The sequence below is a fragment of the Ammospiza nelsoni genome, chromosome 32 (assembly GCF_027579445.1).
Source record: "Ammospiza nelsoni isolate bAmmNel1 chromosome 32, bAmmNel1.pri, whole genome shotgun sequence".
NCBI lineage: Eukaryota > Metazoa > Chordata > Aves > Passeriformes > Passerellidae > Ammospiza > Ammospiza nelsoni.
The window spans coordinates 670,068-691,664 of NC_080664.1; the positions used below are offsets into that span (position 1 = coordinate 670,068).

General features: G+C 47.4%; 1 protein-coding gene across 1 annotated transcript; it reads left to right on the forward strand.

Moving 5' to 3' along the window:
• The first annotated feature begins 1,097 nt into the window (after positions 1–1,097).
• HOXC12 (homeobox C12) lies at positions 1,098–7,030 on the forward strand. The gene is made up of 3 exons (XM_059491338.1): positions 1,098–1,508; positions 1,557–1,668; positions 6,792–7,030. The coding sequence occupies exons 1-3, from the start codon at positions 1,098–1,100 to the stop codon at positions 7,028–7,030; spliced, it is 762 nt and encodes a 253-aa protein (XP_059347321.1).
• Positions 7,031–21,597: the final 14,567 nt, after the last annotated feature.

Consider the following 21,597-nt stretch of genomic DNA (forward strand, 5'->3'; position numbering starts at 1 on the left):
ACCGGGGGGGGGGGGAGGGGACACCGGGGGGGGGGGGGGGGAGGGGACACCGAGGGACCCCCGGGCCGGGCGGGCCCCACGTGACGGCGGCGCCGGGGCCGATGGGCGCGGGCCGAGCCTTTTAACGGCGCTCCATGGCCGGGGCCGCGGCGGCCGCAGCAGCGCCGGAGCCCCGCTCGGGGCCGCTCTGCCCCGGCTCCGCCCGGTTCGCCCCGCTCGGGGCCGCTCTGCCCCGGCTCCGCCCGGTTCGCCCCGGTTCCCCCCGCTCCGCGGCTGCCGAACCCCATTTTGCCCCCGGTTTCCCCGGTTCACCCCGCTCCGCGGCTGCTGAACCCCATTTTGCCCCCGGTTTTCCCCCGCTCCGGGGCTGCCGAACGCCGTTTTGCCCCCGGTGTCCCCCGGTCCCTGCGCGCTCAGGGATCGCTGAACCCCCCTCTGCCCCCGCTTTCCCCCATTTCCCTCCCTTTGCCCCGGTTTTCCCCCATTTTTCCCGGTCTCCCCGACTCTCCCCCGGTTTCCCTCCGGTCCCTCCCGGTTCTTCCCGGTCCCCCCTGACCCCCTGATTTGGCCCGGTTCCCCCGTTTTTCCCCGGTTCCCTCCACTTCCCCCGCTGCCCCCGGCGTCGCCCCGGTCCCTCCTCTTCTCCTTTTCACCCCATTTTCGCTCCGTCCCCCGCGATCCTCCCGTTTTGCCCGCTGTTCCCCCATTCCTTCCTCTTCCCTCCGGTTCCCCCTGATCCCTCCGGTGTCCCCCCGGTGTCCCCCCGGTCCCTCCTCTTCTCCCCTTTACCCCGTTTTCTCCCCGATCCTCCCGTTTTCCCCGGTGTTTCCCCGATTTTTCCCCCACCCCGTTCCCCCTGATCTCCCCGGCGTCCCTCCCCGGTGTCCCCCCGTTCCTCCCGGTCCCTCTTCTTCCCCTTCTCGCCCCATTTCCCCCGGCATTTTCCCGGTCCCTCTTCTTCCCCTTCTCGCCCCATTTTCCCGCTTTCCCCCCGCCTTTCCCCCGATCCCTCCGTTCCCTCTTCTTCTCCCTTTCAGCCCATTTTCCCCCCGGTTCCCCGCGCCGTCCCCGCCGCTCCGGGGCCGGCCCCGCGGGCCATGGGCGAGCACAACCTGCTGAACCCCGGCTTCGTGGGGCCGCTGCTCAACATCCACACGGGCGACGCCTTCTACTTCCCCAACTTCCGCGCCGCCTCCGGGGCGCAGCTCCCGGCGCTGCCGTCGCTGCCGTACCCGCGCCGCGACAACTTCGCCTCGCTGCCCGCCTGGGCCGCGCCCGCGGAGCCGTGCGCGCCCTACGCGCAGCCCTACCTGGGCTTCGGCCGCGCCTGCGAGCTCGCCCGCCCCGACGACGCCAAGTGCTGCTATCGCGACAGCGGCGACGGCGGCAAGGGCCGCGAGGGCCGGGACGCGGCGCTGCTGCCGCTGGAGCCGCCGCCGAGCGCCGGGAGCGCCCCGAACGCCGGCGGCCATTTGGGGAACAACCTGGGGAGCCTGGGGAGCCCCGGAGCGGCGTTCGGCAAGTTCGAGTTCGGCGGCGCCGAGGGCGGCGCGCAGGACGCGCAGGGGTGCCCCGGGCTGGAGGCGGACCCGGCGGCGGCGCTGATCGGGGACGGAGGGAAGGGAGACCCGGCGGGGCTGCTCTCGCCGCTGGGAGCCGGAGGGAACGGTGAGAGAGCGGGAATTGGGGTGAATTTTGGGTTTTTTGGGGCTTTTTGGGTGGGTGTTGGAATGGGTGCCCCGGGCTGGAGGCGGACCCGGCGGCGGCGCTGATGGGGGACGGAGGGAAGGGAGACCCGGCCGGGCTGCTCTCGCCGCTGGGAGCCGGAGGGAACGGTGAGAAAATGCTTTTTGGGGTGAATTTGGGTTTTTTTGGGGTTTTTGGGGGGTTTTTTTGGTGCTTTCGGTTTGTTTTTGGTGGGGACTGGAAGGGTTTGTCCCCGGGAATGAAGGGGACGCGGCCGGGCTGCTGTCACTGCTCGGAGCCAGAGCGAACGGCGAGAGAACGGGAATTTGGGGATTTTGAGGGGTTTTGGTGTTATTTCGGGGTTTGGGGTTTTTCGGGGCTGAGTTTTGGGGGTTTTGGGGTTTTTTTTTTTGGTGGGTATTGGACTGCTTTGGGAAGGGGTTCCCCGGGAATGAAGGGGACCCGGCCGGGCTCTGTCACCGCTGGGCGCCAGAGGGAACGGTGAGACTGAGGGAATTGGGGTTTTTAGGGGTGTTTTTTGGGGTGAGTTTTGGGGATTTTGGGGCTTTTTTTGGTGGCCATTGCAAGAGTTGTCCCCGGGAATGAAGGGGACCCGGCCGGGCTGCTGTCACCGCTGGGCGCCAGTGGAACTGCTGAGAGAACGGGGTTGGGGTTTTGGGGTGGGTTTGGATTTTTTGGGGAGTTTTTGGGGGTGGGTTCGGGGTTCTTTGGGGTTCTTTAGGGTTTTGGGGTCAGTTTTGGGGATTTTGGGGCGTTTTTTTTGAGGGTATTGCAAGAGTTGTCCCCTTCATTGAGGGGATGCGCGGGGCGTGTGTCGCCGTTCAGCTCGGTCTAGAGCTGGTGAGACAGCGGGATTTGGGGTTGTTTTGGGGATTTTGGGGTTTTTGGGGTGGTTTTAGGGTTTTCATTTTCCTTTGGGAGATTTTTTGGGGTTTTTTGGGAGGATTCTGGAAGGGTTCTCCCCAGGAATGAAGGGAATGGAGCAGGGCGGGTGTCGCCGCTCAACTCGGGCTGAGCTGGTGAGAAAACGGTGGTTTGGGGATTTTTTGGGGTGGTTTTTGGGGTTTTGGCGTGGTTTTGGAGTTTCTTTGGGGTTTTGGGGTTTTTTTTTAGGGTTTATTTGGGGTTATTTTGGGGTTTCAGAGGATTTTCTTGGTGGGTTTTGGAAAGGCTTTCCCCGGGAATGACGGGGGTCTGGCGGGGCTGGTGTCGCCCATGAACGCGGGGAGAGGTGCTGAGAAAATGGGATTTTGGGGTTTTTTTGGGGTATTTTTTGGATATTTTTTGGTTTTTTGGAGGGTTTTGGGTTTTTTGAGGGGTTTTAGAGGGGATTTTTAGAGGGTTTTGGGAGAGGATCTGGCGGGGCTGGTGTCACCCCTGAGTACGGGGAGAGGTGCCGAGAAAATGGGGTTTGGGTTTATTTTGGGGCATTTTGGGGGTGCTGAGAGAATAGGAATGGGGTTTTGGGTGGGTTTTGGGATTTTTTAGAGCTTTGGGGTTTTTTTTGGAGGTTTTTTTTGGGGGGGGGGTTTTTAGACGTTTTTTGGGTGGGTGCTGGAAGGATTTTCCCCAGGGACGAGGGGGACACGTCGGGGTTTGCGTCACCCCCAACGGCGGGGACAGAACGGGAATTTTGAGGGATTTTGGGGTGGATTTGGGGTTTTTGGGGATTTTGAGAGGTTTTTGGGAGGTTTTGGGGTTTTTTTAGGGGATTTAGAGGGATTTTGGGGGAGTTTTGGGATAAAAGGACGGGCTCGGTTTGGGGTCACCCCTGAAGGTGGGGAGCGCTGGCGAGAGCCTGAGATTGGGGATTTTGGGGGTTTTTTTGGGGTTTTGGGGTTTTTTAGTTTTTTTTCTGGGTTTTTGGTGTTTTATTTTTGGTTTTATGAGGGATTTGGAAGGGATTTCTGAGAATTTGGGGTTTTCTGGGGTTGGTGTCACCCTGAGCACAGGGAACCTGAAAATGGGATTTGGGATTTTCTGGGGTTATTTTGGGGGGGTTTTAGGATTTTTTGATTTTTTTTTGGTGGGTGTTGGAAGGGATTTCCCTGGGGATGAAGGGGACGGAGCGGGGCTGATGGTAGAGCCCGGAAATTGGGTTTTTTGGGGGATTTTTTGGGTTTTTTTGGGTGGTTTGGGGGTTTTTTGGGGTGGTTTCGGGGTTTTTGGAAGGATCTTCTTAGGGTGTGTCCCTGGGAATAAAGGGGACACGGCGGGGTTGGGGTCACCCCGAATGGCGGCACCGCTCAGGTCATAAAAAAGGCGGGTTTGGGTTTTTATGGCATTTTTGGGATTTCGGGTTTTTTTTTGGGGTGTTTTGGGGTGGTTTTGGTGTTTTTGAGGGTTTTTTAAGGGGATATTGGGAGGATTTTGAGGATTTTTGTTCCATGAATAAAGGGGACAAAGCGGGGCTGGGGCTTTGCAGGGTGGTCAAGTTCTGAAAATTGGAATTTTGGGGCGTTCTTGGGTTGGTTTTTGAGGTGTTTTTTTTTTTATTATTATTATTTTTATTGATTTTCAAGGGGTTTTTGGCCGCTTTTGGGAGGAATTTGGGGTTTTGTGGGGTCGGGGTCGCCCCAAATGCACAGAGCGGGGTTCGGGTCCTAAAAAGGGGGAAATTTGGGTTTTTTGGGGGGGATTTAAAGGGTTTTCCCAGGGAATTTGGGGTTCGGAGGGGTTGGTGGCACCCCTGAACCCCAACAGGGATGGTTGGGGCCTGAAAAAAGCGGATTTGGGGTTTTTGGAGGGGGTTTTGGGGTTTTTGAGGGGTTTTGGGGTTTTGGAGGGGCTTGGGGCGTTTTGGGGGTGTTTTTGAGGAATTTCGGGGTTTTTTTTTTTGGTAGGGATTTTTTGGGGGGATTTGGAAGGGTTTGGGGATTTATGGTTTTTCTTTTTTTGGAGGGTTTTTTGAGGGATTTTTGGGGGTTTTTTTTTTGGGGGGGGTTTTTGGAGGGGATTTGGGGTTCGCTGGGGCTGCTGCCGCCCCTGGAGCCTGGAAATGGTGGCAAGGTCCTAAAACCCGAATTTTTTGGGGTTCATTTTCCCGGTTTTGGGAGAAATTCGGGGTTCGGCGGGGTCGGTGTCAGCCCTGAACCTTGGCAGCGGCGCGAAGGAGCAAAAAAGGAAAATTTGGGTTTTTTTGGGGTTTTCTGGAGGGGGTTTGGGGTATTTTAGAGGGATTTTGGGGTGTTTTAGAGAGGTTTTGGGGTGTTTTAGAGGGATTTTGGGGTGTTTTAGCGGGATTTTGGGGTGTTTTAGAGAGGTTTTGGGGTGTTTTAGAGGGATTTTGGGGTATTTTAAAGGGATTTTGGGGTGTTTTGGAGGCGTTTGGGATGGGGAATTTGGGGTTCGGCGGGGTTGGTTCCACCCTGAACCCCGACAGGGCTGGAATTGGGATTTTTTGGGGGATTTTGGGGTGTTTTGGGGTGAAATTTGGGGTTCCGGGCGCTGTGGGGTCAGGCCGCTAGGGGTAGCAGCGAAATCCCGAATGTTTGATGGGGTGCCGCCGCCGCTTTTAAGAGAAAAGCCGTAAAAAAGGAAATTTCCCATAAAAAACGCGGCCGGGGCGGCGGCGGCGGCCGGAGGGGCGGAAAAAAGGGAAAAAAACGGGAAAAAACGGGAAAATCCCCCCAAAAAAACAACATCGGGGAGAGAATTTGGGGTCACGGCGGAGGGGAAATGGGGAAAAATTGGGGAAAAATGAGATTTTGAAAGAAAAACCGACCCGGGGTTGGGGGCACGGGTGGGGAGGGGGAAAAGGGAAAAAAATAAAGAAATAATTAAAAAAAAAACCCCAAAATCAGAAGTCCCAAAGCTGGGATTTGGGGACAGTCCCCGATTTTGGGGTTTTTCTCCCCATTTTTGGGGGAATTCTGAATTTCCAGCGGCCCCGAAGCTTTGGGGACTGGGAAAAAGGGAAAAAGGGGAAAAAAAGTGGAATTTTGGAGAGAGACTTTGGGGGGGAAACGGGAAAAAAGAGGGTTTGGGGAGGATTTTAGCGGAAAAAAGGAAAATTGAACATTTCAGGGAGGTTTTTATGGAAAAGGGAGATTTTGGGGAGGTTTTTTAGGGGGAAAAGGGGAAAAGGGGCTTTTCGGGAAGGGTTTTTTTAGGGGAAAAAATTCCGGTCTTATTTTAGGGGAAAAAACAGAAATGGAGCATTTCAGGGAGGTTTTTTATGGAAAAGGGGAATTTTGGGAAGTTTTTTTTAGGGAAAAAAGGAAAATGGAGCATTTCGGGGAGGTTTTTATGGAAAGGAAACATTTCAGGGATGCTTTTTTCGCGGGAAAATGTGAATTGCAATAAGTTCTTTTAGAGAGAACAGGAACATTTCGGGGAAGTTTTTTAGCAGGAAAATGAACATTTCGGGAAGTTTTTTTTTTTTTTAGAGGGAAAATGAACATTTCGGGTAAGATTTTTAGAAGGAAAAAACCGAATATTAAGCATTTCAAGGATGCTTTTTTTAGCGTGAAAATGAACATTTCGGGAAGGTTTTTTTAGCGGCAAAATGAACATTTCAGGGAGCTTTTTTTCAGAGGGAAAAAATGACCATTTTGGGTAAGAACTTTAGAAGGAAAAATCGAATCTGAAGCATTTCAGGGACGCTTTTCTCGCGGCAAACCCTTACAGACCGTCACGGCGCCTCTTTTTTCCCCAAAAAACCGCTGAAAAAAATCGACATTTTCGGTGTGGAAAACCCATTTTTTTCGGGTAAAACCAATTTTTCGACGGGGAAAATCCCTTTTTTGACGAGGAAAACCCTTTTTTTTTTTTTTCGGGGAAAATTCCATTTTTTGACGGGGAAAACTCATTTTTTGACGGGGAAAATATTTTTTGTTTTTGGGGAAAACCCATTTTTTGGACGGGGAAGACCCATTTTTTGCCGGGGAAAACCCGTTTCTTTTCGGGGAAAATCCATTTTTTAACGCGGAAAATCCATTTTTGCCGGGGAAACCCCGGGTTTTTTCGGGGAAAATCCATTTATTAATGCGGAAAATCCATTTTTTTGCCGGGGAAAACCGTTTTTTTTTCGGGGAAGGCCGGTTTTTGCTGTGGAAAAAGCCGGGCTTTGGTGTTTCCCGCAGGCGCGCCGTGGTACCCGCTGCACACGCGGTCGCGCAAGAAGCGCAAGCCGTACTCGAAGCTGCAGCTGGCCGAGCTGGAGGGCGAGTTCCTGGTCAACGAGTTCATCACCCGCCAGCGCCGCCGCGAGCTCTCGGACCGCCTCAACCTCAGCGACCAGCAGGTCAAAATCTGGTTCCAGAACCGCCGCATGAAGAAGAAGAGGCTCCTCCTCCGCGAGCAGGCGCTCGGCTTCTTCTAGGCGCAAAAAACCCGGCGGAAAAAGCCCCAAGTTCGGCCGAGAAAAGGCCGAAATTCCGCCCGAATCGGGGTCGGGACGCGGAGGGGGAAAGGGGAAAATTGGAAAATTGAGGATTTGTCCCCCAAAAAACGACCCCGAGAGGACTCGGAGTGGTGAGGAGGAGCGCGGGGAGATGGAGATGGAAACGAGAATGAATTGTGAATGTCGAGAATGGAGAATTGGATGGAAACGAGAATGAATTGTGAATATCGGGAGTGCGGGAAATGGAGATGGAAATGAGAATGAATTGTGAATGTCGGAAATGGAGAACTGGATGGAAATGAGAATTAATTGTGAATATCGGGAATGGAGAATTGGGTGGAAATGGGAATGAATTGTGAACGTCGGGAATGGAGGAGAATTGGGTGGAAATGAGAATTAACTGTGAATATCGGGAATGGAGAATTGGGTGGAAACGAGAATGAATTGTGAATGTCGGGAGTGCGGGAAATGGAGATGGAAATGAGAATTGAGGAGGATTGGACGGAAAAGAGAATTAACTGTGAATATCGGGAACGGAGGAGAATTGGAAACGGAGATGGAAATGAGAATTAATTGTAAATACTGGGAAATGAGGAGGATGGGACGGAAACGAGAATTAACTGTAAATATCGGGAATGGAGGAAATGAGGAGAATGGGATGGAGATGGAAATGAGAATGAATTGTGAATATTGAGAAATGAGGAGAATGGGATGGAAATGGAGATGAGAATGAATTGTGAATATCGGGAACGGAGGAGAATTGGAAATGGAGATGGAAATGAGAATTAATTGTAAATACTGGGAAATTAGGAGAATTGGATGGAGATGGAGATGAGAATGAATTGTGAATATCGGGAAATGAGGAGAATTGGAAATGGAGATGGAGATGAGAATGAATTGTGAATATGGGGAATGGAGGAAATGAGGAGGAGGAGGAGGAGGAAGGGGAGGTTTTGGGGAGCAGGCCCGGCTCGGGGAGGCGCGCCCGGAATTCCCGGATTTCACCCCAAAATCCCGGCCCGGGATTAAGGGAAGGGTTTGGGGTGTAAAGGGGGGAAAAGCGGCGGAAATTCGGAAATTTCTGGGGGGAAATGGAGGAAAAAGGAGGCGGCGACAGAAGGAACCGGCGATAGGGCGGAAAATGGGAATTCAAAACTGGAATGAAGGAATTTGGGGGGAAAATGGAAAAATCCAGGTGGTGCCACAAAGACTCGGTGGTTTGGGTGGAAAATGGGAATTTTTTTTGGTACAAATGAAGGAAATTGGGGGGAAATGGAGCTGGAATCCTAAAGGATCTTTAATTTGGGTGGAAAATGGGAATTTTTTTTGTTGGGATGAAGGAATTTTGGGGGAAATGGGAAAGTCGAAGTGCGGTCATGAAGAAGCTTTAATTTAGGTGGAAAATGAGGTGTATTTTTTTTTTTTTTGGGTCAAAATGAAGGAAATTGGGGGGAAATGGGGAAAATCGAGGCGGTGCCCTGAAGAATCTTTAATTGGAGTGGAAAATGAGATTTAAATCCTGATTTAAATCCCGATTTTTTGAGCTTCTCGGGGAGCAGGAATGGGATTTTTCCCATTTTTTTCTCCTCAGTTTTGGTGGAATTTTCGCTCGAGGAACGTTCGGGATTTCCGGGATTTGGGGAAGGGAATTTTGCTGCGATTTTGGGGGGAAAGAAGGCGGGAAATTGGGGGAAAAAATCGGTAAAATGGGATTTTTCAGCGGAGGAGGAGGAATTTGGGGCAATTCCATGGAAAATCGGGATTTTCCCACCGCCCGTTCACGGTCACGGCCGCGCCACCTTTATGGGCGAATCCCGAAAAAAAAAAACAAACAAACCCGGGAAAATCCAAAAAACCCCGGGAAAATCCCCAAAAAACCCCGGGAAAACCCCAAAAAAAACCTTTTGGAAGGAGAATTTCCATTTTCCTGCCCCTTTTTTCCTCCTCCAGCGTCTCCTTCTCCTTTTTCCCTGTTTTCATCCATTTTTCCGATTTCCCCACTTTTTTTCCATTTTCCCCTCATTTTTCTCCCGATTTTTCCCAATTTTTCCCATTTTTCCCCTTTTTTTCCCCATTTCCCCCTCTCCGAGCCGCCTCGGGGCCGTGCAAGGAATCCCCGAGCGCCCCCAGATCCCCATTTTGGGGCCGTTTCGCGTGCAATGGGAAAATTCCATTTTCTGGGGGGGATTTTGGGGTTTTGGGGCTCCCCGAGGAGATTTTGGGGCCGTTTCGCGTCCTGGGGGCGCGGAAATCACCGGAAAAATCCAAATTTTGGTGAATTTCGGGTCCCGAACCCCTCCGGGAAGGGGAGGAGGGCGGGACCTCGGAAATTTGGGGGATTTACCCCAAAAATGCCAAAGGGAGCCGCGACCCTCGGGAAATGCAAATGAAATGAGAATGAAATGGAAATAAAGGGAGAATTGGACGGAAAACTGGAAAGAAAAGGAAAATCCAAGGGAAGAGTGAGAATGGAATGAGAATAAAGTGAAAAAGTGGAAATGAAATGGAAATGAAATGGAAATATGGAACTGAAATGGGAATGAAATGGAGTGAAAGGAAAATGAAATGGGAAAAAAAAAGGAAATTAAATGGAAAAATGAGAATGGAACGGCAAAAATGAGAATGGGGTGGAATACAGCGAATAAAATGAAATTTTAATGTGGATAAAGTGAAAATATGGAAGCGGAAGGAGAGCGAAATGGAAAAAGAAGGGAATGAATTGTAAAAAATAAAAATAAAATGTGAATAAAATGTGAATAAAGGAAATGGCGATTCCCGAGTCTCCCCCGCGGTATCGGCAGCGAAAATGCCCAAAAAATTCCCAAAAATTCCCAAAAAATGCCCCAAAATCGGGAACTTTTGCCCCATCCCGGCGTTAATGAATGCCGGCATTAATTAATGAGCGCGGTCCGTGCACAAAACTGCGGCTGCGGCAATTAACGGCGGTAATTAATGAGGGGTTCATTAATGAATGAATGCGCCGAGGGGAAGAAAGAATAAAGGAACGCAGCCCAAAGCCGCGCCGGGACCCTGTAATTTATTTTATTTTATTTTATTTTATTTTATTTTATTTTATTTTATTTTATTTTATTTTATTTTATTTTATTTTATTTTTAGTTTTGTACTTTTTTTAATATTTATTTTTTAAATTTTGAAGTTTTTAAAAATAATATTTCTATTTCTATTTTTGCTTTATTGCTAAATTATTACTTCTTTTCTTTGTTATAATTATTGTTGTTATTATTGTTATTAGCGATTAAAATGAAAAATCGCCCCTGAAACTCATCAAAAACGAGAGAAAAATCAAAATATTCGCGGGGGTTTTTTTACTTTCTAAGGGTGACAATAATTTTAAAAGGCGACGAAGTTAAATGTGCCGAGAAATTCAAAATATCGAGAGGAAAAAATGGGGGAAAATCCCCGGAAAACAGAAATTCTGGGAGATATAAATCTGGAATTCGGATTTTTTTTGGAGAAGCCTGAACGAGGGGCTGCTCTGGGGAATTTGGGATCCTTTTTCCAGCCTGAAAACTCATCCAAAATTGGGAATAATTGGAATTTTCAGAGCCTCAATTCCAGCGAGAAACCCGGCGAAGAAACGGCGAAAATGCTGGAAAAAAAACGGGGAAAAAATCGGGAAAAAATCAGGGAAAAAAATTCAGGATTAAAAAATGGCTTTTTTCATTTGCTGGCTGGGCCCGGAGGAGCCGCGGGGGTTTTAATTAACGAGAATTAATTAATGAGCGAATCGGGGCATGAATGGAGGAGCCTCGTTGAGGGGAGATGGATGAAGGCCGCGGGAACCAGGCCGGGAATGGGGAGAAAACCCCCAAATTAAAGAGAAAAAGAGAAAAACCCGAAATAAAAAAGGAAAACCCGAAATAAAAGAAGAAAACCCGAAAAAAAAAAAAAAAAAAAAAAAAAAAAAAACACCTCCAAATAATTTTTGGCTTTTTTTTATTCCCTTCCCCCCCTTTTTAATTCGCCTTTTTCTCCCTTTATTTTTTTCCTTTTCCCCCCTTTTTTATTCCCATTTTTTCCCCTCCCCATCCCCCCCTTTTCCCCTTGAATTCCCGCTCCTTTTTTCCCCATTTCCCCTTTTTTCCCCATTTCCCCTTTTCCCCTTTTCCCCTTTTCCCCTTTTCCCCTTTTCCCCATTTCCCCTTTTTCCTCTTTTTCCCCATTTACCCTTTTTCCCCTTTTTCCCCATTTCCCCATTTCCCCATTTCCCCTTTTTCCCCATTTCCCCTTTTTTCCCCTTTTCCCCCTTTTTCCCCTTTTCCCCCTTTTTCCCCTTTTTCGCCTTTTTCCCCTTTTTCCCCTTTTTCCCCTTTTTCCCCTTTTTTTCCCCTTTTTCCCCTTTTTCCCCATTTCCCCCTTTTTCCCTTTTCCCCATTTCCCCTTTTTCCCCCTTTTTCCCCTTTTTCCCCTTTTTCCCCTTTTTCCCCTTTTTCCCCTTTTTCCCCATTTTCCCTTTTCCCCATTTCTCCCTCCCGAAGGGCTCGAGGCCTTTTGGGCTCTTTCGAATCCATTTTGGGCCTTTTTGGACCTTGAACCCATTTTTAGAGTCCTGTAGCACCTTCGAGCCATTTTGGGGATTTTTTTTTTGACCTTGAATCCATTTTTGGGATTTTTTTTTTGACCTTCAATCCATTTTTGAGGACTTTCATGACCTTGAATCCATTTTTGGGATTTTTTTTTGACCTTGAATCCATTTTTGGGGATTTTTTTTTTGACCTTGAATCCATTTTTGGGAATTTTTTTTTGACCTTGAATCCATTTTTGAGGACTTTTATGACCTTGGATCCATTTTTGGGATTTTTTAGCACCTTGGATCTTTTTTTGGGATTTTTTTTTTTTTTTTGACCTTGGATCCATTTTTGAGGACTTTCATGACCTTGGGTCAATTTTTAGGGTTTTTATGGACCTCGGATCCCTTTTTGGGGTCCTACCCCGAAATTTCCCCCTCAAGTCCTCCCTTCCCTCCTTTGCCCCCCTAAACCCCAAATTCCAAACCCCAAAATTCCAAAAAACCCCAAACCCCCAAAAACCCAAAATTCCCAAACCCCCCAAATCCCCAAACCCCAAAATCTCAACCCCCAAGCCCCAAAAATCCCAAACCCCAAAAATCCCAAAAATCCCAAAACCCCAAAAATTCCAAACCCCGAATCCCGAAACCCAAACCTCAAAAACCCAAATCCCCAAACCACAAAAATCCCCAAACCCCAAAAATCCCAAACCCCCAAATCCCAAACCCCAAAAATCCCAAACCCCAAAAAACCCCAAAACCCCAAAAACTCCAAATCCCCAAATCCCCAAAAGCCCCAAAAACTCCAAACCCCAAACCCCAAAAACTCCAAACCCCCCAAAACCCCAAAAACCCCCAAACCCCCCCAAATTCCGCTTTTCCAGGCCCATCCCCTGCCCGCTTTTATTGGGGTTTTATTGGGATTTTATTGGGATTTTATTGGGATTTTATTGGGATTTCTGCCCCTTTTGGGCTTTTTACGATTTCCCTTTATGGGGCGCGGCTGAGACAAAGCAGCCGCTCCTCCCCGGCCCCGCCGTTTCCTCCTCGAAACCCCAAAATTCCCCTTTTTCCCCCCATTTTCCCACCCCAAATCCCCCGGTCCCGACCCCAAAACGGAACCAAATCCTAAAATGGCGGTTTTGGGTTTTTTTCCCCTTTATTGAAGCAGCAAAAATCCCCATTTTCCCGGCGGGGCTTTCTTCTTGTCGTGGGGGTTTTTTTTAAGGGGAAAATCGGAATTTTTAGGGCGAAGCAAAGGAGAATCGGGGGGGAAAACGCGGGAAAGGCCAAAAGGCGGCGGAAAAACCCCAAAAGGGAATTTTCCACAAATCCTCTTGCCCCGACCCCAGCCCGCCGGAAATTCCCGTTTTTGAGGCATTTTTAGGGGGGTTTCGCTGCATTTTGGGGCCGCGCCGGGGATTTTGGGGTTTTTCCAAAGCCCGGGTGTATCAATGGGATTTGGGGGATTTGGGGGGATTTGGGGGATTTGGGGGGATTTGGGCACATTTGGGGGATTTGGGGGATTTGGGCACATTTGGGGGATTTGGGCACATTTGGGGGATTTGGGGGGATTTGGGGGGGTTTGGGGGGTTTGGGGGATTTGGGGGATTTGGGGGATTTGGGGGATTTGGGGGGGTTTGGGGGGTTTGGGGGATTTGGGGGATTTGGGGGGATTTGGGCACATTTGGGGGATTTGGGCACATTTGGGGGATTTGGGGGGATTTGGGGGGTTTGGGGGGGTTTGGGGGGTTTGGGGGATTTGGGAAATTTGGGGGATTTGGGGGGTTTGGGAGGATTTTGGGGGATTTGGGCACATTTGGGGGATTTGGGGGGTTTGGGGGGATTTGGGCACATTTGGGGGATTTGGGGGATTTGGGGTATTTCGGGATTTGGGGGGATTTGGGGGGATTTTTGGGATTTTTGGGCTTTGGGCGCCTTTTCTGCCGCGTTCCGCGGCGTTTCCGCTCTCGCCCGGCCGGGCGGGCAAAGTGAAGGTCAAGTTAAGCTCGGCCCAAGCGGCGCCCGCTCCCTTTTGTCCCATTTTTTCCCCTTTTTTCCCCTTTTCCCCCCATTTTTCCCATTTCCCCACCCTTAATTTTTAATAAAACCCCAATTCCGCCCCCCCCTTTGCACCCCCAAATCCGCAGGTTCGATTTTTGAGAAGATTTTCCCCCAAAAATTCCGATTTTTTTCACCCTCCACGAGGCATTAAATCTTTTATTTTTCCCTCCTTTTTCCCCCGATTTTCGCCCTTTTCCTCCATTTTCGGGAAGATTTTTCCTCTTTTATTTTTGTCCTCCACGAGGCTTAAAATCAATTTTTTTCCTTCTTTCCCCCCATTTTTTTCCTTTCCCCCCTTTTCCCCCATTTTCCCCCATTATTTTCCCCCATTATTTCCCTTTTTCCCCCATTATTTCCCTTTTTTTCCCCATTTTTTCTCCTTTTTTCCCCCATTTTTCCCCTTTTTCCCCATTTTTTCTCCCGTTTTCGCCGCCGAGGGGATGAAAACGCGGCAGGAAAATCCCAATTAAGGTCAAAAACCCGAAAACGGCGAAATTCGCTCGGTAAGAGAGGGAACGAAAGGGGGGCAGGGAGGAAAATGGGAATTTTTCCTTAAAAAGTCCCGGGAAAAAGAAAATTCTAAAACAATTTGGGATTTGGGGGTGTTTGGGATCTTTGGGGGTGGGAGGGAATGGAAAAATCGGAATTTGAAGCGGATTTCGGGGGATTTCAAGGGATTTTTGGGAGATTTTTGGCTCCGGGAAAAGCGGGAAAAGCGTTTGGGTCAAATAAAGAAAATCCGGGGGAAACAAAAAGGGAAAAAATCCCCCAAATTCTCCCCAAATCCTCCTCATTCCCCTCCCTTTTCCCCGGAGCTGGTTCCACCCCAAAACCCGGAAAATGGAATTAAAATAAATAAAAATTTAAAATAAATAAAAATTTAAAATAAATACGGGGTGGGGGGAGCGAAAATCGCCAAGAATGGAAATGAAATTCCCCAAACGCCCCAAAAACGAAGGCTCGGGAGGGAATTTGGGGGATTTTGCCCCAAATTTGACCCCAAATTTCGCTCCCAGGGTGGGGCCGGAGCCCGAGAATGAACAACGGGAAAATTCCAATTCTGGGGGATTTTTGTTCAATATTTTGGGGCTTTTTTTGTTTTTTTGGAGGGATTTTTTCCCCCCTCTTTGTTTGGATCTCTTTTCTCTTTATTTGGATTTTTTATCCTCTTTTTTTTTTTTTTTTTCGGATTTTTTTCCTTTGTTTCCCTTCTCGCCCCTCCCCGAGCACCAAAAAATGGGAAAATTTCCAATTTCCCTCCCAAAAAACCCCAATTATTCCCCGATTTCACCCCCAGATTGCCTCAAAAACCCCCAAAATTTTGAGTTTTGCGGGGAATGAAGAAATTTCGGAGCCATTTCCGGCCCCGAGCCCGGGATTTGGGGGGAAAAGTGCGAATTTTATTGGGAACTCCTGGCGACCCAGCGGGGACGGGAAAATGAGAATTTGCCGCTTTTTTGACCCAAAATTTATCCCCTGAGAGGTGGAAAAAAAGAAACCCGCGAAGGGTTTCATAAATGGGAACCCCGAATCGCGGGAGTTTATCCCAAATAAAACCCCAAAATCGGGGAAAAAAAAACCAAAACAACGAAATGAAAAACCCCAAAAACGGAAGGAAAAATAATCAAAAAATAGAAAAATAAAAAATGGATTCCTTGGGAATGAATCCCCGAGGATTTTAGGGATGAAAAATGCCCAAAAAAATCCCAAATTTAATTCCCAAATCTTCATTTTGGGGCCGTTCCTCCCTGAACTGGGGTCTCGGGTTAAAAAAATCGCATTTTTTCCACCCCAAAATTCCGATTTTTTCCACATTTTTACCCCCCTAAATTCCCGGTTTTTTTGGTGTTTTTTTCCCCAATTTTGGCGGCGCTGCCGAAGCTTTGCCGAGGAACGGCGGGAAAATAAAAGAAAATCGGAAATCCCGAGGTTTCGAGTGGTTTTTTGGGTTTTTTTTGGGTTTTTTGGGGGGTTTTTGGGGTTTTTGGGGTTTATTTCGGGGTGAAAAGCGGCGGGATTGCGCTCGGGCTTTGTTCCCTTCCCGACCCAAAGTTTGGGAATTTCACCCCAATTTCCCCCAAATTTCGCCCCTCGGAGCGGGGCTGGGGGGCAAAAATGGGAACGGGAGGGAAAATGGGGGGGAAAATGGGAAAAAATGGTGAAAAATGGGAATAAATGGGGGGAAATAATGAAAGAAATGGAAATAAAGGGTGGAAAAGCGGGAAGAAATGGCGGAAAATGAGAATAAATGGAGAAAAATGGAAATAAAGGCTGAAAAATGGAAATAAAGGCTGAAAAATGAGAATTATTTCTTCCAATTTTTGTGATTTATTTTTATTTTTAAATTATATTTTGCCTTCGTGATTTATTCCATTCTCTGATCATTGATTCCTCTCCTAATTATTTTATTTCTTTTTTTATTGTTTGTTTCACTTTGGCGTTGTTCCTTCCTTTCCTTCGTTATTTATTTCATTTAAAAAATTCTTTATTTCATTCTTTTATTGTTTATTTCCATTTTTAAAATTCTCTGTTTCCTTTTCTCGTGATTTCATTTTTATTTCATTTATTTCCTTTTCTCGTTATTTATTTCATTTTCCATTGCCTTTATCACTCCTTTTGTATTATTTCCACTTTTTGGGTGGTTTTTAAGCCCCTACTTTTTAATATTTTTTACCTTTTAAACTTCTTTAAACACATTTTTTAAATTTTTAGCCCTTTCAACTGTTTTAAATCCATTTAAAATATATTTCCCCTTTAAACTCCCTTAAATCCAATATTTATTTTTGTTTCCTTTTTAAACTCTTAAAAACCATTTAAGATATATTTTTTTGCCCTTTAAACTCCCTTAAATCCCATTTTAACTTTTTTTTTCCTTTTAAACACCCTTAAATGTATATTTTTTTATAATTTTTTGCCTTTTAAACACCTTTAAATCCCATTTTTAATATTATTTTTCCCTTTAAACGCCCTCAAATCCGATTTTTAAAATTACTTTTGCCTCAAACTCCCTCAAATCCCATTTTTGTATGGTTTTTCCCTTTCAACACCTTTAAATCCCATTTTTAAATATGATTTTTCCCTTTAAACACCGTTAAATCCCATTTTAAAATATTGTATTTCCTTTAAACACCCTCAAATCCCAATTTTGAACATTATTTTCCCCTTTAAACTCCCTTAAATCCCATTTTAAAATATTATATTTCCTTTAAACACCCTTAAATCCCAATTTTTAACATTATTTTTCCCTTTAAACTCCCTCAAATCCCATTTTTTAACCACTTTTTCCCCTTTTCTGCCCAGCTCCCACCCCGAACAAAGAATCCTTTCTGCACCACTGCCAAAAATCCCCCTGCGGCCGAATTTGGGCCGAAAAACCCAAATATTATTGAGAAAAAAAAAGAGGGAAATGGAGAAAACAAAGAAGATTTCTTGGGAAAAGTTCAAGTCCAGGCTGAGCCCGCGGCCAAAGAAAACTCGGATTTTCCTGGGCCGATTCCCGGGGGTTTTTAGGAAGGGAAAAAGCCCCGAAAATTCCGAATTTTGGGGCTTTTTTTGGGGGGGGGGCTAAAATCGCTTTTAAAGGGCGGGGACCGTTCGCGGTTTCTGGGGAAAAACGGGGCCGGAATTTGGGGATTTTGGGGTTTTCTGAGGGGATTTTGGGGGTGTGGGGATGGGGGAAATGGGAAATTGGCTTTAATTTGGGTGCAAAGCAGGGGAAAATGGGAATTTTCTTGGATTTTGGGTGGAAAAGGGGGGGGGGAAAGGGAATCTTGCGTTAATTTGGGGTAGGGAAATGGGAAATTTGCATTGATTTCGGGTAGGAAAATGGGAATTTTACATTAATTTGTGGTGGGCGAAGCACCCGGTGGAGGGAATGGAGAAAAATGGGAAATTCCCATTAATTTTGGGAGGGAAAAGGACGGGGGGGAAAAAAGGGAATTTTCTGCTCATTTTGAGTGGGAAAAGGGGGGGGAAATGGGGAATTTTGTGGTGGGGAGCAGCCCCCGATTGTGAAAATGGGAGAAAATGGGGGGGAAAATGGGGGAAAATGGGGGTGAAAAATGGGGGCGGAAATGGGGGTGAAAAATGGAAAAAAAAAGGGGAAAATGGGGGGGAATAGGGGGGAATGGGGGAAAAATGGGGGGAAAAAAGGGGAAAATGGGGGGAGAATGGGGGGGAGAATGGGGGGGAAATGGGGGGGGGGGAATGGGGTGAAAAATGGGGGAAAAATGGGGGGAAATGGGGGGGGAAAATGGGGGGGAAAGGGGGGGGAATGGGGGGAAAAAAAGGGGAAAAAAAGGGGAAAATGGAGGGGGAAATGACGGGAAAATGGGGGGGGGGGGAAATGGGGGTGAAAAATGGGGTGAGAAAATGGAATTTCCACCTTTAATCGTGCCAAAAGCTCCAAGACCCCGCGGCTCCTCCTTTCCCATCCCTGCGGCTCCAAAAACCAGAAAACCACAGATTCCCAATTTCGGAGGGTTTCATTTTATTCCCTCTGCGTTTCCCAGCCCCGATCGGGTTTTGGCCGCTCTGCCCCGTCCCCGCCGCTGCCTCCCCTTTATCCGCTCCGAGGCCGCGATCTCGGCCGGGGCTGCCGGGCCCGGAGCGCTTCGGCTTCCGGCGCTTTTGGCTTTTTCCGCTCCGCGGGGCTCTCGGGGCTCTGCCCGCGGCCACCGAGCCCGGCCCGGCCCGGGCGGCCCCGCGGTCACGTCCGGTGTCAAATTCAAGGGCTGGGCCCGGGCGGCCAAAGCCCGCCCCGAGCGCGGCCCCGAGCGCGGCCCCGAGCGGCCGAGCCGGCAGCAAGGGCGGGCCGGCAGCGCCAAAGCCGCCTGGGAACCCCGGAGAGTCCCCCTTGTGCACCCCAAAATCTGCTTTTAAGCCTCCCAAAAAACCCCCATTTTACACCCCAAAATCTGCTTTTAAACCTCCCAAAAAATCCCCATTTTACACCTCAAAATCTGCTTTTAAACCTCCCAAAAAACCCCCATTTTACACCCCAAAATCTGCTTTTAAACCTCCCAAAAAATCCCCTTTGTGCACCCCAAAATCTGCTTTTAAACCTCCCAAAAAATCCCCTTTGTGCACCCCAAAATCTGCTTTTAAACCTCCCAAAAAATCACCCTTGTGCACCCCAAAATCTGCTTTTAAACCTCCCAAAAAATCACCCTTGTGCACCCCAAAATCTGCTTTTAAACCTCCCAAAAAATCCCCTTTGTGCACCCCAAAATCTGCTTTTAAACCTCCCAAAAAACCCCCATTTTACACCCCAAAATCTGCTTTTAAACCTCCCAAAAAAATCCCCATTTTACACCCCAAAATCTGCTTTTAAACCTCCCAAAAAATCCCCTTTGTGCACCCCAAAATCTGCTTTTAAACCTCCCAAAAAATCCCCATTTTACACCCCAAAATCTGCTTTTAAACCTCCCAAAAAATCCCCATTTTACACCCCAAAATCTGCTTTTAAACCTCCCAAAAAATCCCCTTTGTGCACCCCCAAAATCTGCTTTTAAACCTCCCAAAAAATCCCCATTTTACACCCCACAATCTGCTTTTAAACCTCCCAAAAAAATCCCCATTTTACACCCCAAAATCTGCTTTTAAACCTCCCAAAAAATCGCCATTTTACACCCCAAAATCTGCTTTTAAACCTCCCAAAAAATCCCCATTTTACACCCCAAAATCTGCTTTTAAACCTCCCAAAAAAATCCCCATTTTACACCCCAAAATCTGCTTTTAAACCTCCCAAAAAATCCCCTTTGTGCACCCCAAAATCTGCTTTTTAAACCTCCCAAAAAATCTCCCATTTTACACCTCAAAATCTGCTTTTAAACCTCCCAAAAAATCCCCTTTGTGCACCCCAAAATCTGCTTTTAAACCTCCCAAAAAACCCCCTTTGTGCACCCCAAAATCTGCTTTTAAACATCCCAAAAAAATCCCCCTTGTGCACCCCAAAATCTGCTTTTAAAACCTCCCAAAAAATCCCCATTTTACACCCCAAAATCGGCTTTTAAACCTCCCAAAAAATCCCCATTTTACACCCCAAAATCTGCTTTTAAACCTCCCAAAAAATCCCCATTTTACACCCCAAAATCTGCTTTTAAACCTCCCAAAAAATCCCCATTTTACACCCCAAAATCTGCCTTTTAAACCTCCCAAAAAAATCCCCATTTTACACCCCACAATCTGCTTTTAAACCTCCCAAAAAAAATCCCATTTTACACCCCCAAAATCTGCTTTTAAACCTCCCAAAAAAATCCCCATTTTACACCCCAAAATCTGCTTTTAAACCTCCCAAAAAATCCCCATTTTACACCCCAAAATCTGCTTTTAAACCTCCCCAAAAAAATCCCCATTTTACACACCCAAAATCTGCTTTTTAAACCTCCCAAAAAATCCCCTTTGTGCACCCCAAAATCTGCTTTTAAACCTCCCAAAAAATCCCCTTTGTGCACCCCAAAATCTGCTTTTTAAAACCTCCCAAAAAATCCCCATTTTACACCCCAAAATCTGCTTTTAAACCTCCCAAAAAAATCCCCCATTTTACACCCCACAATCTGCTTTTAAACCTCCCAAAAAAATCCCCATTTTACACCCCAAAATCTGCTTTTAAACCTCCCAAAAAATCCCCATTTTACACCCCAAAATCTGCTTTTAAACCTCCCAAAAAATCCCCATTTTACACCCCAAAATCTGCTTTTAAAACCTCCCAAAAAAATCCCCATTTTACACCCCAAAATCTGCTTTTAAACCTCCCAAAAAATCCCCTTTGTGCACCCCAAAATCTGCTTTTAAACCTCCCAAAAAATCCCCATTTTACACCTCAAAATCTGCTTTTAAACCTCCCAAAAAATCCCCTTTGTGCACCCCAAAATCTGCTTTTAAACCTCCCCAAAAAATCCCCTTTGTGCACCCCAAAATCTGCTTTTAAACCTCCCAAAAAAATCCCCATTTTACACCCCCAAAATCTGCTTTTAAACCTCCCAAAAAAATCCCCATTTTACACCCCAAAATCTGCTTTTAAACCTCCCAAAAAATCCCCATTTTACACCCCAAAACCCGCCTTTTAAACCCCGAAAAATCCCTTTTTACACCCCAAAATCTGCATTTAAACCTCCCAAAAAAATTCCTTTTTTTCCCCCCAAAACCTGCATTTAAACTCCCCAAAAAATCCCTTTTTACACCCCAAAAGCTGCATTAAAAAACCCCATTTTACACCCCAAAACCTGCATTTAAACCTCCCCAAAATAAATCCCTTTTCCCACCCCAAAACCCAGCTTTAAAATCCCAAATCCCCGCCCCTAAACCCAGTTTTGCCTTTAAAGCCCTGAACTTGGCTTTGAACCTCAAAATTCCCCTTTTAGGCCTTAAAACCCCCAAATCCTCCTGTAAAATCCCACTTTGGCCTTCCAAACCCTAAATCGGCCTTGAAATCCCAAAAAAAACCTTTCACACCCCAAAACCGGCCCCCGAAAACCTCCCACAGCCGCCGTTGAGACCCAAAATTGCATTGAGAATCCGCGAGTCGCCTTTTCACTCCCCAAAACGCGGCTTGAGAACCTCAAAACCCATTTTTACACCCCAAAATCCGGTTCGAAACCCCAAAAACCCATTTTAACACCCCAAAATCCTCCTTCAAACCCCAAAAACCCATTTTTACACCCCAAAATCCGGTTCGAAACCCCAAAACCCATTTTAACCCCAAAACCCGCCTTCAAACCCCTAAACCCATTTTAACACCCCAAAATCCAGTTGGAAACCCCAAAACCCCATTTTAACACCCCAAAATCCAGTTCGAAACCCCAAAACCCATTTTAACACCCCAAAACCCGCCTTCAAACCCCTAAACCCATTTTTACACCCCAAAATCCAGCTTCGAAACCCCAAAAACCCATTTTAACACCCCAAAATCCAGTTCGAAACCATTTTAACACCCCAAAATCCAGTTGGGAAC

Excerpts from the sequence above, each read along its gene's own strand:
- HOXC12 (XM_059491338.1), top strand. The coding sequence starts at position 1,098 with ATGGGCGAGCACAACCTGCTGAACCCCGGCTTCGTGGGGCCGCTGCTC. Across the intron at positions 1,509-1,556 it reads GGAGCCTGGGGAGCCCCGGA|GACGCGCAGGGGTGCCCCGG; the intron begins GCGGCGTTCGGC and ends GGCGGCGCGCAG. Across the intron at positions 1,669-6,791 it reads GCTGGGAGCCGGAGGGAACG|GCGCGCCGTGGTACCCGCTG; the intron begins GTGAGAGAGCGG and ends TGTTTCCCGCAG.